At 35.0% G+C, this 17404-nt stretch overlaps 1 protein-coding gene across 1 annotated transcript in view; it reads right to left on the reverse strand.

Moving 5' to 3' along the window:
• Positions 1-17404, reverse strand: part of MALRD1 (MAM and LDL receptor class A domain containing 1) — a 248160-nt gene that overhangs the window by 37890 nt on the left and 192866 nt on the right. Inside the window, exons 33-35 of the mRNA XM_027695630.1 lie at positions 15142-15417; positions 11858-11983; positions 9766-9832 (exon numbers count right to left, since the gene is read on the reverse strand). Coding sequence (XP_027551431.1) covers positions 9766-9832; positions 11858-11983; positions 15142-15417 — 469 coding nt within the window. The remainder of the gene's footprint in view (positions 1-9765; positions 9833-11857; positions 11984-15141; positions 15418-17404) is intronic.

A 17404-nucleotide genomic window follows, 5' to 3' on the forward strand; every position in this document is an offset into this window, starting at 1 on the left:
TGTAGCCTAGTAGCTGATTAGAGCAACAGCAAACATGAACAGATCCTTCCAGGCATTGAGAAAAATCCTCTATGTTTGTGTGTGTGATTAAAATTAAAATGCGTGGAGCTTTCCAGATCAGTCAACACTGCAAAAGCTGGCAAGAAAAGTTCAAAAGTTCTTCATTTAGTAGAATTTGCTTCTTTTGGGAAATCCCTTAGCCACCTAGCAACAGCACAAAGGGTATAATTCTTGGAGACTTAAATTCACATTGACTGAACAAGAGGGAAAATTTCAAACGAGCAAGATAGCTTGAGGACATTGTATCATCAGTGTGTCTAGTGGGTCAGACTGAGGAGGCCACATACCACGGTGTGGTTAGGACAGAATACAAGATGTATGTCTTTTCTACACAACTTACACAATAACATAGATTCTCAAATACAGACCTCCACCATCCTCATCTTTCCCGCCATCAGAAGAGACTTATCTGCATCACAGCATTTCTCATTGTAGTCGTAATTCAAAACTCCTATCAACACACTTCATGATATATATGTTTTCCAAAAGTCACCATTACAAGTTTTATGATAAATTTTGTACTGTATTAGGTGTATCCAACCAGCAGCCTCCAGGTGCCTCCTACAGAGAGGGCTTTAATGGAGAGCTAATTGTCATTCAATTAAGTTTTGATACGCAAACATGCAGCTGTAACTTTTGGGGATGAGAATACTGGCTTTTGCAGCAAGTGCTGTCTCTGACGTTCATTTAAACCCAAGAAGATTGAGTCTGAAAGAAGACTCCAGCTAAGTAAGAAAATCTGCACCCAGACTGTGTAAATTATTGTCTGATTTAATGTAATCCAAAAAATGTAGAGCAATTTATGTGCCTATAAATAGATATACCCAAAGATGTTTTTAAATTTCTGTGGACAAAAGACAGCCACATGAATGTGAAGAAGAAATGGCTGTAGCACAAGCATCTTTGCAATGCTTTTGTTTATACTTCCTCAGTTGTTCCCTTCCTTCTGTCTTTTGAAAAGTATTTATTATTTTACTGCTATTCTTTCCTGTTTAGAACAAAAGATAAAAAAAATTTCGTGTTTTAAAGCTTTCTATGTATGTTTGCTACTCTTGAGCATTTGGTGTTAGTAGGAGTAACTCTTCAGGGAACCCTCCATACTTTGGCAAACATCCAACATCCAACATTAATTAACATTCTCCCATATAAAAATCTCTTATATTATCACTCAACAAGCATCCTCTCCTACACATACACTTTCCAGATCCTAAGCTTTTCCTCATTGTATGCAAACCCATCTCCTAAATTTTAAATGTAATAATGCTTATGGTTTTCTATAAGTCATTCTGAGGTACAGTGCACTGCACTTAGTAATAACAAAAATCCAGCAGTAGTTTCCTACACCTTGTAGTTACCTCATTTCACTTTGAGTCTTTTAAAAGAGTATATTGAAAATCAAAAGAGAAATATAGGATATTTATCAGAGAAGTCAAATGCTTTCAGCATCTTAAGCATTGCTGACACAACTGAGGAGAAATATTTTTGCTTTATTATTCTCATATATCCAAGTAATTTTCATTGTATCTACTAAATTATGCCCTTCTCAATAAGATGATAGTATCTTCATATTAAAACATCAATTATTTTGTTCAGATGCAAAATATAATTCTCCCTCTGATCTTGAAAGTTGCAATGATGATGATAAAGTACTAAACCCAGCTTTTATAATGAAATCCACAGCTAGTTTTATTCCCAGAGCTAAGTGTTAGCACCTCTCAACTCCAAAATTTTGCAAGAAAAGGTTGTACAAACTGTTCATAAAGCTCTTAGATTTAGAAACTGTTCCAGAAATTCCTTACTGATGTTTTACCAGTAACAGGCAAAAACATCCCCACATATCATTAAAAGACAATTTGAAAATACCTAGTTCACAGTTGCTTTCCAAAATGACCAGTGGGCTATATTTAAAATAAGCACTTTCATTGTGAGTGCTCTTCAGATTCTAGCAATGGGCCATTCAAGAGAGACTTTTTCTGTTTGTTACAGTAATATTTCACCTCAGGAAAACAGAGAAAGACTATAAGCTACTTAGCTTGCTTCCAGTTTTAAAGATATCCTGAGCCTTGGTTTTCTCTACAAAAAGAGACCAAAACCCAAGAGTTAAATGAGAAAGTCTGATCTACATTTGAAGAATTCTGAAAAACATGATCAGAAACATTTGTTGTAGAACCAAGCTTTGGGTCTGTTCAGTCATATTTGTTTAATTGACTGTATTACCCGGCTTTCAATTACAGTCAAACTTTAACATTTACATAGAGACAACCTTGTTTTAGTTTTATAATAAAAAAAAAAGAAAAAGGTAGATTCCCCCCGGAATCTTTTGATTCAACAATCAACTGATTCAGATCATTCCCAAGAGAACTTCACAGGATTTTGCTGCCTCATTGGAGAAGGTGGCAAATCGCTCTATGTATTCAATTAGGTTTGATCAAGATAAATGTCACTCGGATTTTTTCATCATTTCTAGGAGTTGCAAACTGCATGAAGCAGCTGGCTTCAGTGTGATAAAGAGCTGACCTCAGGTTTATACTACTATCTTCAAAGAGGAAGAAAAAGAGCAAAGCTCGAAGTAAACTGCTTCTAAATACAAAATGATAGCCAATGAATCCATTTGTAAAGAAATAATTGATACTTTGCTCAATGGCAAAGTTCTCACTAGGTAAAACTGATTTGGCCAAACTGAAGTAGTTTGGTACAAGTGGGGAAAATCTAAGAGAAAAAAACCAAACTTATTAGAGAAATTTGACATATTCTTTCTACATGAAGGAATATGATCACTTGAATTCTAATATATGAGGGATTCAGTGGATTTTAGAATTTTTTTTCCCATTTTTTTGTGTTGTGAAATGATCACTGAACACCCTGTGAGTAGGCACTCACCATCAAAAGCAAAAGTTGCATAATTCCAACTATTACAAAATGAACAAAATGCTAAGATTTATGAATCTAAGTCTCTACTGCACTGCACAATAATCCCTATGAGATTTTCCTTTGGAGAAGGCTATGAAGTTAGAAACATGAAAACCCCAAAAGCAACAGTATTTTTGTATCAGGTACCTTGATTACATGCAACCTTTCTGATTAAGAAAGGATAAAGCGCAAACAAAAAAATAATATATGAAATAGAAACTTTAGGAAAGCAAATCTTTAAAATGCATTTCCGTCAATATACTGTATTTTTCTTTCAGGGTAAATTGTGTCTAATTTATTCTGGAGAGCAGACATATTAACCTGTCTTCCCATATTCGATTTTACCCAACTCAGGCAACCTGAATTTGTTATTTTATTTACCTCAGCATCACTTTTCAGATGGCACTTGGGTAATGGAAAGACACGTAAAAAAAATTTCCTATGGTAGCTATATATATATATGTCTTTGTTTCCCAGAAGGCAAAATCTTAGCATAGCATTTGATTCAATGTCTTATCTTTTTGACTACTCATCATGGCTTTTGTTTTTATTCATGGCTACATCCTTGTTTCATTCCTCCTGTACGTAGATTTGGTTTTCATGACCGCAACTTTCTTGGGTAGGTATATAGGCTAGATATAGCTTTATCCTATTTCCACTTGTTCAATAAATCTAAAGGAAATTATTAGGAAAGAAGTGAAATCAGTACAAATTTTTTTGCTTTGTTTGAACAGTTAATAATCTGCTGTGCTTCAGCAGCTACTGTGTCAGCAATCCTCTCTTTAACTAAAGTGGGAATTTCTGAGAGCAGCAGGACAAACAACTGAAATGGAAACTGCCATCTTCTCCCACTATAAACTCACTTTACTTATGAATTGTTTCTATACTGTCAGTCTCTCGACTTTGCATTTCCATCAAATTACAGTCAAGAGGCTTCCAAGTATTTTATTTTGTAAGTTTGGAATACCATTATCACTCCATTTTCATGACATCCTGCTTGATATTAAAATAACCTCCCACTTTTAGTTTTTAAAGATAACTACCACCATCGGTCCCCAAAAAACAGTAAAACAGTACGGGTAAGAGTACATCCAAAGTAAAACTTATTTAGAAAAAACCCAAACAACTACATTTCTCACTGGAAGATATTGTCCAGTAAGGATGAGAATTTCCCTCCTTTGCCACATGTGATCATCTATCATCATCATGGCTAGGCTTCGCGAATGAAGATTTGGGAAGAGCTCTACCCACTTTTCTTGCAAGCGCATTGGTGGCTAAAAAGGCCAATACGAGAAAGGCATGTCCGGTTGCAAAAGACACAGCAGAAAGACTCCTTGGATGGTATATTCTGCAAGGCTCGATTCTTTCTGCATTGTCTTTTCTCCTCAAGAGTGATCCTGCGTGCTTTCTCAAAAGCATCAGCAGCGTTATAGATGGTCTGTCTCCAGGCCTCCCAATTGGAGGCCAGAGTAGACCAGTTATGGTGATCAATATGCCCGAGGCTGAGTTGTTGTTTCAGGGAGTCCTTGTATCTTTTCTTCGGGCCTCCTCTCTTGCGGCAGCCAGCGGCAAGTTCACCATAAAGCAGGATCTTAGGGAGGCAGTGGTCCTTCATCCTGGAGATGTGCCCTGCCCAGCACAGCTGTGTTCTCAGTAGCATGGCCTCAATACTTGTGATTGCTGCCTGTTCGAGAACAGATGTGTTGGTCACATAATCTGACCAGTGGATGTTTAGGATTGTACAGAGGCAGCATTGATGGAAGTGTTCTAGGAGACGCAGGTGGTGGCGGTAGATGACCCATGATTCGGAACCACATAAGAGAGTTGACAGCACTATGGCTCTGTAAACACTGATCTTGGTACTTTTCTTCAAGTGTTTATTACGCCAAACTCTTTTATGGAGCTTTCCAAAAGCACTATATGCCTTCACTAACCTGTTGTCTATCTCCCCGTCAATCTTACCATTTGAGGAGATGAGGCTGCCTAGGTAATTGAACTGCTGGACTGATTTGAGTTCTGATTGGCCAATGGTGATGTGGGGATGATGGGGGACTTCCTGAGGTGCAGGCTGATGGAGAACTTCTGTTTTCTTTAAACTGACTTCCAGCCCAAAGAGCTCAGCAGCATCTGCAAAGCAGGATGTTAAACGCTGCAGAGCTGCTTCTGTGTGAGCAACAAGGGCGGCGTCATCAGCGTAAAGCAGCTCCCGGACAAGATGGTTTAAGGTCTTGGTGTGGGCCTTCAGACGCCTTAGGTTGAATAGGCTTCCATCAGTACGATATCGAATGTAGATACCATCCTGATCATCAAGGTCTGCTGTGGCCCTTTGGAGCATCATGCTGAAAAAGACTGTGAATAGGGTAGGAGCAAGAACGCAGCCTTGTTTCACACCATTCTTTATTAGAAAGGGCTCAGAAAGTGTGTTGCCATATCTGATTTGGCCGTGCTGATCCTCATGAAGAGAGATGATCATTTGAAGGAACTTGGAAGGACAACCTAAATGTTCCAAAATCTGCCAAAGACCTTTTCTGCTCACAGTATCGAAAGCCTTGGTGAGCTCAACAAATGTTACATAGAGACCTTTGTTCTGTTCCCTACACTTCTCTTGCAGTTGTCTGAGAACAAATATCATGTCTGTGGTGCTCCTGTTGGCTCTGAAACCACACTGACTTTCAGGTAGAATTCCTTCTGCTATAGTGGGGGTCTCCCCGCCACATGTGATACTCAAATGGAAAAGGTATCAGTCTACCAAGGCATTATTTAAAGCTGCATGCCACTTTCCAGGGCTCCTTCTCCAAAATTTATTGTGCTTACCAGAAGTCAGTATTTTGAAGACAAAATTATATTCTGAAAAAACGTCTTCACTATCAAAAAAATAATTTTTTTTATTTTATTTTTTTATTTATTTTGTAGAATACTGTTTGCTATTGTAATATTGAGGATAAAATACTTTATTTGCAATTTAAAATAGTTCTTTTCTGTTGTAATAATAAGCTCATTTTAAAAGTGAGAAGGAAAGAAGCAAAAAATAGAGAACCATAAAACTTTTAGCTTTTCTAAGAAGAATAAGCAAAAATTCCCCTCCTCTGAATTAATTACTACCCTGTAAAATCAATTATTTTTCTTAAACATAGAGGGAAAATAATCTTTGCTTTTATCAAATAAAGGAAACAAACAAAATAAGTTTCTATTTTTTGGGCCAAATCAACTAACAAAACCAACTAAAATTAATTATCTATGTATAGTGTATAATGACTCCTTGTAATTCTAATCTCCAGAGCTCAGTCAGCTAGATGGTATGTATTCAATTAATTTTAAAACTGTTTAATGAAAATGTATTTCTAATTTTTAACACGACTGTTTAATTACAGGCCCGTGAATGTAATTACTTTTTTTGTGCTAAAGGATAGAAACTTCTCATAATTCAAACATTAATAAGATCACTCGTATTATAATCTTAACTACTAGTCAGTGTAACTGCTCTGCAATTTGGTATATTACATTGAAAATATTTGTATAAAATAAAAGTCAAGCATTGTATTATGTCTTTTCCAACATAAACTATTCCATTCTATTTTTAGCAAGGCCTGCAGCAGTAGGACCAGGGATAGTGGTTTTAAAGTAAAGAAGAGGAGATTCAGACTAGATAGAAGGAAGACATTTTTTACAATGAACATAGTGAAATGCTGGAACAGGTTCCCCAGAGATGTGGTAGATTCAAGATGGGGTTCTGAGCAACTGATTTAGTTGAAAATGTCCCTGCTCATTCCAGGGGGTTTGAACTAGATGAACTTTACAGATCCCTTCCAGCCCAAACCGTTTGCTGATTTGACAATGATCTGATATTTATTATATGTGAGGTTTAGTGCATTTTAAATGTGCATGTTTTCTATTATTCTTGTTCAGTTGGATGAGAATGAAAATTAAGTATTAACAGTCTGGTAAAATATTTTTTTTCTCAGTGGTTCTATTTTTCAGCACTAGTAGAGTCTTTGAAGCCTCACCAGTCCATTTCAGTGTGTTACAAACACATTTTTCCCAACTTGTTTATTCTCATCTATATTCCTCTCCTATGTTTCCAGAGGTCTGTGGTCTACTTTGAAACAAAAATAAAACAAACACAAAAAAACACTGGACAAACGGTTGGGGAAAGCATACATATAATCAAAGGAATGATTTGAAATCAGAGGATTGAAATTGCAAAAATTCTAGTCATCATTGCTCAAATGATCATGATTTGCATGTGCAATCACAGTAGCTGATTGCCAGCACCAGACACTTGGCTACACGACTACAGAAGGGACCTCACTCAGGACCAAAGGAGTCACATTTTGTCAAATGAGAGTGGCCATAGAATTTCAGACTAAAGCCCCATCTAGTCTGGCCAATGAAGAAAATACCCATGAAATAGTAAAACCAAGATAACCATGTTTGATGTGCATCCCAAGTAGCCTTCTGGCCAAATAGGAGAAGCAAATGCAAGTGGCTTTCAAACCTAACTCAAAAATTCAGATATCAAGGAGGACCAGGATAACAAGCTGTTTCATTAAAGTAGGAAGCTAACCATCACCCACAAAGCATCCTTTCTCTGCATTTATTCACAAACTCTCACTGAGAACACCCATGAGTATATCAATCAGTTACATTCTCAAATACTATGACCTCTCACTGATATTAGTGCAATCATTATGCACCAGCTAAGAGAAACTTTTCTCAGTAGCATGAACAGAAATTACAGTAATCTGACACACCAACTCTGTTACTCACTCCAATATAAACTGAAACTTTATCTAGACTTGTATCCAGTGTTCCTTTTTCCACCTGGTCTCCAGATATCTCTTCATAAAGGGATGTCAAAGCTCGCCTTTCACCCACTACTCACCTTCCAACCTTAGTTACTTACTACTGGAAGAAAGCCAGGTTGAGGCCCTAAGTATTTACCTTACATATTTAAGCTACATTAGTGAACATATGTGAAAATGAAAATTTCCCTAGGAAATGAAAACTGGTATACTTCTACATTTTTTATTTTACATACATTTTATTTTTTTTTTTCTTTTTCATGGTGTTGACAAGTGGGATTTCAAAAAAATCATGCTGAAGTTTATCTCAGAAATGGTTACCTCTCCTGTTGTTATTATATGTATGAGTAATTATAAAGCCTTGAATGGTATAGATATCAGACTGTTGATCTGGTTATCCTTTTTCTTCTCCATTTGCTACTCTCCAGTCACTTCCCTTGCTGGCAGAGTTTTCAGGAAGCCTCTGACTATTACACCATGCACTGCTTTTTAGGTATTCTTGAATAGAGATGACATATTTCCCCAACACAAGCACATATGGCTCTTGGAGTTATGTTAGCCCATCAGTTAGGTCATTTTAATTTCTGTGCCTTTTCTCTGATTGCCTATGCATTGCATCAGAATTAAATATCATGTTTCTTACTGAATGCTGAGGGAAAGTACCTTATTTACTAGTTTAATTTACTGTTTTTATTTCAACTGTCTTTTATTTCTGTGTATAAAGAAGACTTGCTAGTTTGGTTTCCTTTCTCTTGCAAGGCTGAACATTAGTTCAGATCTCATAATTCTCTTGTATGCTTAAAATCTCAATTACTCCTGCAGTGCTTTGTCCCTACAAGCAGTTTTCTCTTGGACCAATGACTTAATCTACAAACTGTAAACTCCCTATTCCAAATCCCTTTTTTTTCTGCTGACTTTTCATTCTATTTCATCTGCAATATTTCTCTATTGTTTTTGTCCCTTTTCTCTCTTTATGGGTTCCAAGAAGTTTTGAAACGGCCACCTTAATGAAATTCCAAGCTTCTTGTGGAGACCATTCTCTGTTCTATAATAGAGGAGATTCTTTGGAAAAGCTACAGGTAATTAACAGTGCTTTCTGAAAGCCAAATCGAAGTACCCTGTATGAAAGTGCCTATATTTTCTGAGTATGTTATTTATTACATTTCTTCAACGAGTAAAGGATAAACCTGTCTTGAAAGACAAAGCAGGCTTATTAATGTGCATTTTCTAGCAACTAGGAGACAAACTTTAATGTCTAGTCTTGACTAAGATAGATACTCTGATAAAACAGTGAGTTCTTTATTAATTTGGCAAACTCTTTGGCAAGATCCACTGAGGCATGTGAAAGACAAAAGCATGATAATGCATGCCATTTCTTTCTTTGCACTTCAAAAGTCTCCTGTAATTTCCCAATAGGAAACAGAGTGATAGCTTGTGTAAATGAATCCCTTCAGATAGCCTGAGACACCTTCTAATGACTTGTACTTTCTACATCAGAATTGTATACATTATTTCTTTTTCAGCACAGAGCATTTCCAGAAAAAATGCAAGCATATATTTAAACCTTTTTTTTTGGAATAAGTGGAAAAACATTACTTTCTTTTTCCAAACACATGCCAGAAAGGTAAAGATGAGTATTTGGCCTGCTGTAAAATCTTCTCTGAGGTACAAAACATCCGCTGCATATAATGCACAGAAGCATGTGTTGTTAAATGTTGATGTGAAACACGAGACACAGAAAACAAAATGTCAGGCCAGCAGGTTGTCTCATGTCATGACGTATGAAAGCTACAGAAAATTCTATCTGAAAAATAATATTCTTCTTGAAATGTGGTTTAACTCACTAAATGTAAATAAAAATAGTGTAGACACAAAGTCAATTTAAGAAATACACTTCTATTGAATGTCATTTCAGTCTCTGGGAAACAAAACTTCTCTTTCAACATCATGTTTATCCAACCTCAAACACAAGTCAATCACCAATGAAACTTACTGGCATAATGGAATGTCATCTTTGATGATGCATCTTCCTCCATTTTTGCAGTATTCTTCAGGACAAACTGCAAACATAAAATTAAAGATTATAATTTCCCTCTGTTGTTATGTTTGTCATTGTCTAATTTTCAAAATGGCAGAATATTCACATCTGTCATTTTGGTGCTTAATACTTCCAAAACTTCTTCTTTTAGACCTGGTCTGGGTGATATAAGTGTGAAGTCATGAGCACATTATAAGCAATAGCGTGCTCTTGCTCTAATAGAAATCTCGATGCTTCAGTTGAACAGGCTTCAAATTTTTCTCAAGTCAAGTCTTCAGCTGACTCCAGAAATGGAGCTTTTACAACTGACTCTATTTTCAAATAATAAGAATATATAAAATAACACCCAAATGAACTGAACTAATACTTAATTAGTACCTAAATCTACATTATTATTAATAGCTTTTATATACAGGTGATGAACAGACACTCCTGTATGACCAACTTTTTTATTAAAGATGTTCAGAATTTCAACACTCAGAAACACATTCTCAAAAGAACTAGAAAAATCAGGCTTTAAAAGAGTAAAGGCATTTAATTAGTCAGTGACATCCTACGAAAAATTCTTGATGTCCTTAGCTTGGATTTCCATATCATCACATTTAGTTTTACTGAAGCTTAGTTTTACATTGCTCTAACAAGAAAAAACTCAAAATCAAAATAGAATCACCTCAATCTTTAGTAAGAAAATGATTGCTAAAATTCAAAGTAGACCTAAAGAGTTTTGGATATATACCAATTGTTTATTGAGGCAGATAACAGAGCTATTCAGTATGGACACCTCCAGTTTTAAGAACAAATTTTGAAAAGTAAATTACTTACTTAAAAGATCTGCTTTCTGATAAAAAAGCTTCTGATAAAAAGTGGAAGACTTGTAATTTACTGTCATGCAAGTCTACTAATTTATTTTCCATATTCTTCTGCATTGAAATAATTTCTGAATATGTTCCCATTAATTTAAAATGCTTTTTATAGATTAAGTTTATCAAGTATGAATTCTCTCTGTGTTGTAAAATCAGTAAGTTTTTAATGTTAAAGTATGATTTCTTCTCTCACATAGGTAGCCTGGTCTAGTGGAATGTGTTCCTGCTCAAATCAGGGGGGTTGAAATTAAATGATCTTTAAGATCACTTCCAACCCAAACCATTCTATGATTCTGTGATATATAGTGAACACAATATTTGTGGGCAAGTTTCATTCCCAAATAAACTAGTGGGAGTCCTACCAATAAGTGTTTGTAAACTTTTAGTTTATGAATAAACATTTAACATATTATAATGAATTATATTTTTGCAATACATATCATACATTGTGAACTTTATCACATAACTCTTAAAATTGTAAAAACAGAGTTAAATTCTAAAGCATCTTCAGCAAAGCTAGGGGAGTACTGTTAACATAGAACCAGCCCAGTGTTTGTAACTGTCTTGGGAAAGAACTGCAGTAACTTTGTGTCATTGAATGGGATGCTTTGAACCTAGATTTAATTATTTACATCATTATCTATGTTTTTGTTAGATTTTATTAATAAAAATCAATTCAGATTGAATATGTATTATTGTCCTCTACTTATCTTTCTCCACCACTTAACTATTGCAAACCAAACCTGAATATTGTGGCAAGTTCATTGCGCTAAAACAAATGCTATTTGGTTTATCTTCCAACATGGATTTGCAATACACTTGAAACAAACAAACAAACAAACCCCAAACAATCCTATTAACTCAAAAATGTGGGTTAATAAGTGGGTTACTCAACTGGCTAAAATTAAGGGAGTGCCTCGTAGCGTACTACAATGGGTTGTAAGGTTTGGTTCTTTTTAACAATGCATTTATACCTCAAGAAACATCTCTTGTGAAGATGTTAAGCATATTATTTTTCATCTTTTTTCCCCTCTTTCATCTGTGTCATACTTTCATCCGGAAAGCTCATGCCTGATATAATTTGATAAAGTTTTAGAAGAGGAAACTCAGTCAAGTTAGAGGACTGCCTAAAGATTCAGTAGAAAATATTATTTCAAATTAAATTTTTAAGAAAAACTAAGTACCTGAACAGCTGGACTCATCAAGGCTGAAATCAATGCAGTCTGCAATTCCATCACAACGTTGGGAGACTGCTATACATTGATTAGTTGATGCACACAACAAAGAACCATTGAAACAATCTTTAATGGCTGAAACAGAAAGTAACATGGAGGTTATTATCAGCTGTATTTCTCTTTCTCACTGTTAAAAAACTAGCAGAAAAAACTTGATTCATACTGTAGGCTATAAACTTGCATCTGTGTGACCTCTACAAGCTTTCATCTTCAAAGGCATATAACTTTACTATTGAATTGCTAAACAAGTAAACAAATACAGAGCACAGATGGTAGAGAAACTGAATTTTCCCATATAATATTTGTGAAGAAGAGGAGGGCATATTAACTTAAAGTGTTGAGACCGTAGGCTGCAAACCCCAAAGAAAACCCATAAAAAGATATAACAAAACATAATCAACTTTCATTCATCAACCAGTTTTAAAATGATGGAATTAATTTTTTAACACATAATTTTTTAACACGTTATGGAGGGAACAGTCATACAAATGGATCTAACTGCAAAATACTTTGCAATTCAAGACAATGATATTAAGTTATCAGTGCTGAGGCAAAGAATGTTAAGAGCACATGGAGGCACTGAAAACAATGCAGACATGAAAGTGAAATTATCAGATTTTTGTCTATATTTAATTTTGCATGTCCAAATAAATCTGTAGAGAGTCTGTTTGAAAGAATATAATTTTTAGTATTTCCTAGGTATTTAAATCCTACCAGGATCACAAGATTTTTGTTCACTACAGAAAACTCAGAAATCACTTTTTATTCATTGGTATGAGCACTCAATGAGATGGTGCCGGGGTCTGTAAAAAAGTAATGTATACATCCCATTGGTGCTAATATGTTTGTTTTAGACTAAATAGGTGAGATAATGTACCCTTCACTAAAATTGACAGTAAGAAAAGGGATGGCCAAGTAGAACATCTATAACTGGAAAACAGTTACATGATTTTCTTTTTAAATGCAACTAATAATAAAATCCACTATATTAGTTGATATAAAACAGTATTAGCACAATACTGTACAACCTAACTGCTGTGTGAAGTCCACAGGAAATTCTGTCTGCATAAATCTCTAAGTCAGGAAGAAAAGTATTTCTGTGGTAGAAACTGTGGTTTTAGTAGGGATCTGACTAATGTTTTTTGTTTGTTTGTTTTGCTTTGTCCTGGCTTTCTTTGGAGCTTTATGCTTGATCTCTGCAAGATGCATTTTGACAACTAGTCTTTATCCCAGAAGAAAACTTTCCCTGATGAATCCCTGAATTCAGAACCCAGAACATTTTTGACCACCTCTTGTTAAACTTAAATGAATGAAATTACTATGGGACACAAAATGGAAGGTGTCAGTAATTCCTAAATTGAAGTTTTCTAAAATTACCAGGTAGATTGGATCTGCATCAAGGAAAAAAAAATTTTTAGTCTAAAATCTAAAAAAATTAAAAAACACTCTCAATCTGTGCTATTATTACAGTACACATACGCTGGAGTTACTAGCAAAACAATCAATTTTTTAAATTATGCATAAATTTCAATACAATAAATAAGTTTTTTGAGATATTTACTTTTTCTTTCTGACCTTTCTCTGTTGACAAACTTCTATGACTTTTCACATGTTTAAAGTAAAAAGCTAGAGATTAAATGCTGTGCTCTCATGGCATACACAGTTTGATCTGAGCACCAGCTGTGACAGTAATCAGCTTTCCACTGATTCCATTCCAAAATAGCACTAACCACTTTCTTTTTGCTTTGCCTGCAACCAGTATCTTCTTCATAGAAGAAACACAAATCGCTGCTTCTGTATTTCTATCTTATAATGCCAATACTTACATGTTTCTATACCATGAACTGAATTTTGGAGTAACAATGTGATTACAGACTTGAATAAGTTTCCACCCCACTGAGAACCCCAAAGATGTGCAACATCCATGGAGAATTTTTGTTCTTTGACTAGACCAGGATTTAATTTCCACTCAATCTCTAGGCATTATTTAGAAGTCAAAGCAATAAAATAAATTAAACAAAACAGAACAAACCACAAAACAAAAAAAACAACCCCCCCAACAAACAAACAAACAAACAAACCCCCCAAATCCCCCAACCCCCCAACATTTCAATTCTTTGGGGGATACTGATAATTATAGAAATCTTGTGGCTTTCAGATTTTGAGATTCTGCATTAACTCCTGTGGTGTGGAGCTGGGATGTGCATGTAGTAGGACACAGGATGGAGGTCTAATAGAGGACAGATTGAAGAGGAAACAACTCAAAGGAAGATTAATGATGAGAGGGTTATTTCAAGAAAGGAATATATAAAATTTCTACATGCCTTCAGGTTATGTAGAATTTAAGATAAGAGATACCTCCAAAATCATGTCTTTTGCCAACAAGACCACAGAGCTCACTTCTAAACAAAATACATACACAAATAGTCTGCCACACTAATTTGCTAAAATAAATAGCATGTGCAATGGCCTACATTTATATTCAGTAGTTTTGATACAAAATCTAATGAACTCAAATTTCTAATCCTCTGCAAACTGATTGTAACCTTTTTTTTTGTTCTGATAACTATGAAATATAATGTTAGAAAAACTTTTACAAGATGAAAAGTTTAGGAAGAAAAATTTTTATATGCAAAAATCCTCTTTTTTTTTAATGTAGCTAACTATTTTGAAATTCCTAGAATGCATAGGCCTCAGTTCATATACCAATAATGAAATATTTTGAAATAGGCAGACACTCAGGGTTCAAAGCCTGTTGTCCTTGTGTTTTGTTTGTGAGCCTTTTTCCTTGCTTGGGGCAGAGATCGCTGCTACTGCATGAACAGACTTGATTTAAAAACCCTTGAAAGGTCAGGACTGTCTTGAATGTTACTGAATTATAGAACTGCTAAAGTCTATCTGTCATATCGGAATCAGAGATTACAGAGCTAATGCAAATGCAGCTTACTGATCTATGGAAAAAAAATAGAAATGCTTGCAATTATTAACAGAAATGCAACAGACATTTTTAAGCATTTACAAAAGTTGATAAGCAGGGAATAAGAATGCATAAGCGAAACTATTTGGAAATGTAAAGTGTCTCTGCAGCATTATAGGTGATACATAGTATTTTTTTGATGAGAGAATGGTGAATTTTACGTTATACTTCATTATATTGCTCTTTTTCCTTCCTAAAACATCACTGATTTAGGCAAGTTAGCATTGCCACAACTATAGCAATGAAAGTAACTTACGGCAGCCAATTTCATCTTCATTAAGGCGGCAGTCAGGCACACCATCGCATTTCAGGAGGGATGGGATACAACCTGTGGAGGGACACAGGAACTCCGTTTCCTTGCAGGAGCCTGGAATCACGGTGGTAGGCCTCTCCATGGGACAATTCATTTCATCACTTCCATCCATACAATCTTCAACTCCATTGCATCTTGCAGCGAGGGACAAACACTGCTCCACATACGCGCAGGTGAACTTGTCACTGCTGCAAGTTGGAGGGTGTGGATCAGCTGATCCTACAGAAGAAAAAAAGAATATTTATTGATTCTCTTCTTTCAGAAGTCTTTCATATTGCCTTTGAGATATACATAAGGGCTGCTACGACTGCAGCTGATTTTGCTTACTAAACTTTTTTAAAAAGCCCAATCCAAGTTCTATAAAAACACAGCTCATAAGTGCAGAACACAGTATTAAAAACGTTTTGTCTCATATTAACTCCATTGCTGTTGCTGCAGCATTTTGCTTCTAAAGCTCAAGTTCAGCATTTATTTTGATCCTATTACTTCTTTTGGCATGTACGCACAGAAAGGTTAATACTAAAGTATTAATAAATATTGTCTTTCACCCTGTATCTGGAAAGCATTAAAATAACCCTCAAGTTACAATCTTCCTCTATTTGTATTCTGAATGGGTGAAGAAAAATCAAAGACTATGTAAGTTTTGACCAACAGGGAGCACAATTCATGGAAAGCTATAATGAAGGGTAAGGTCTGAACCTTCAGCAGAGTAAGAAGAAGATTTTCATGAAGTAACAACAAAGATTTTTACTGATATAATGTATCATCACTCTGGTTCTATAGCTTAGTTTGATGTGATAGTGAATTAAATCAAAGAAGATACTAGATAAAAGTAAGTTTCCAGGGTACAACTAAATTAAAAACATGTTCTTAAAATTTCAGACTTTAACTAATTCAGACAGTTGACAAAAAAAAGAAATGCTTACTTGCATTGCTGGAAGAAAATACTGGAAAAAGCTTTCTGTGATCATGTATATAAACAAATTTGTCTCACACACTAAAGTCCCTCCTTCTTCCTACAAAAATCATTGCAACTGAGTTTTACCAGCAGAGAATTCAGAACTATACGGGAAAACTGAATTCTAAGCAGCTGGCTAGGCTAATGTTGTATTCTTTTTACCATCCATTTGTATACTAGTGTTGCCCATGGAAGTAATGTGATGGATTCCTGTACTTTTTTTGTGCAGAGAAATGAAAAAAATCTCTAGAATTTAACTCTATACATTTAATCTTTTCAAAGTCAGTTAGCACCAGCTGAGTAAAGAATATAATATGATTGTTAGAGACAAGGAAAGACAAATTAATGTCACCACTTCTGTAAAGATAGGAGGTTTGCTCTGAAGCAGAGCAGATCAAGCACAAAAGTTATGAGTGGCTTTTAGCTTGTTTTTTGAAATGATGCAAACATTGTTCTCCCACCTCAGATGTCAAATTTTACTGCCACATTAAGGCATGACGTTGTAAGGGAGTACCTGGATTTTGGCATAATTTTGTGACTTCTAATCTACTAGTCATAGAAGTATGTGTATTCTGCAATACCAGGCAGCGTTTTACAGCACAAGGACTTTGCTGAAACATGCTCAGTTTCTAAGGTACCTGCATTGTGAATATTAATAGCATTTTGTACCAAAACCAATTAGCCTCTAATGCATTCAGATAAACAGAATACTAGCCTTATTTTACTACCTTGTTCCTTGTGAAACCATTACAGAAAAAAGAGCTCAAAGTTCTGTCTAATATAGACCTTTTCTAGATTATAAATTTTTGGTTTTCATATTGACTTTATTAAAAAAGTCATAATTAAAACACTTCATACAATAGAACATTCCTGACATTATTTCATACCACTAGTGTTATTAAATTCTATCATGCTGCTAGAAAAATGTATTTGGTACACTGAACATAATCTAAACATAAAACAATAGAAATGGGTTTTGATGCAGCGAAAGTAATAACCTAGTGATCTTTTACCCTGTTTGTATTCACAATTATGTCATAACTCTTTCAAAGATAGGTACATGGGATAGAAAAGATGGAGGTTTCATGTGCTTTACAAATATGTTAGTTAATAAAAATTAGTTTCATTTATGCTACTTCAAAAGGCTTATGAAAGTTGCCTTTAGATAGTTGATTATAGACATTTAAATTATAGTAGATTGATTTTCAACAAATTAGATTTGCTCTATATTTTGCATTTTTTCCTACT

The sequence above is a fragment of the Neopelma chrysocephalum genome, unplaced genomic scaffold, assembly GCF_003984885.1.
Source record: "Neopelma chrysocephalum unplaced genomic scaffold, ASM398488v2 Primary Assembly neopelma1_102, whole genome shotgun sequence".
Classification (NCBI taxonomy): domain Eukaryota; kingdom Metazoa; phylum Chordata; class Aves; order Passeriformes; family Pipridae; genus Neopelma; species Neopelma chrysocephalum.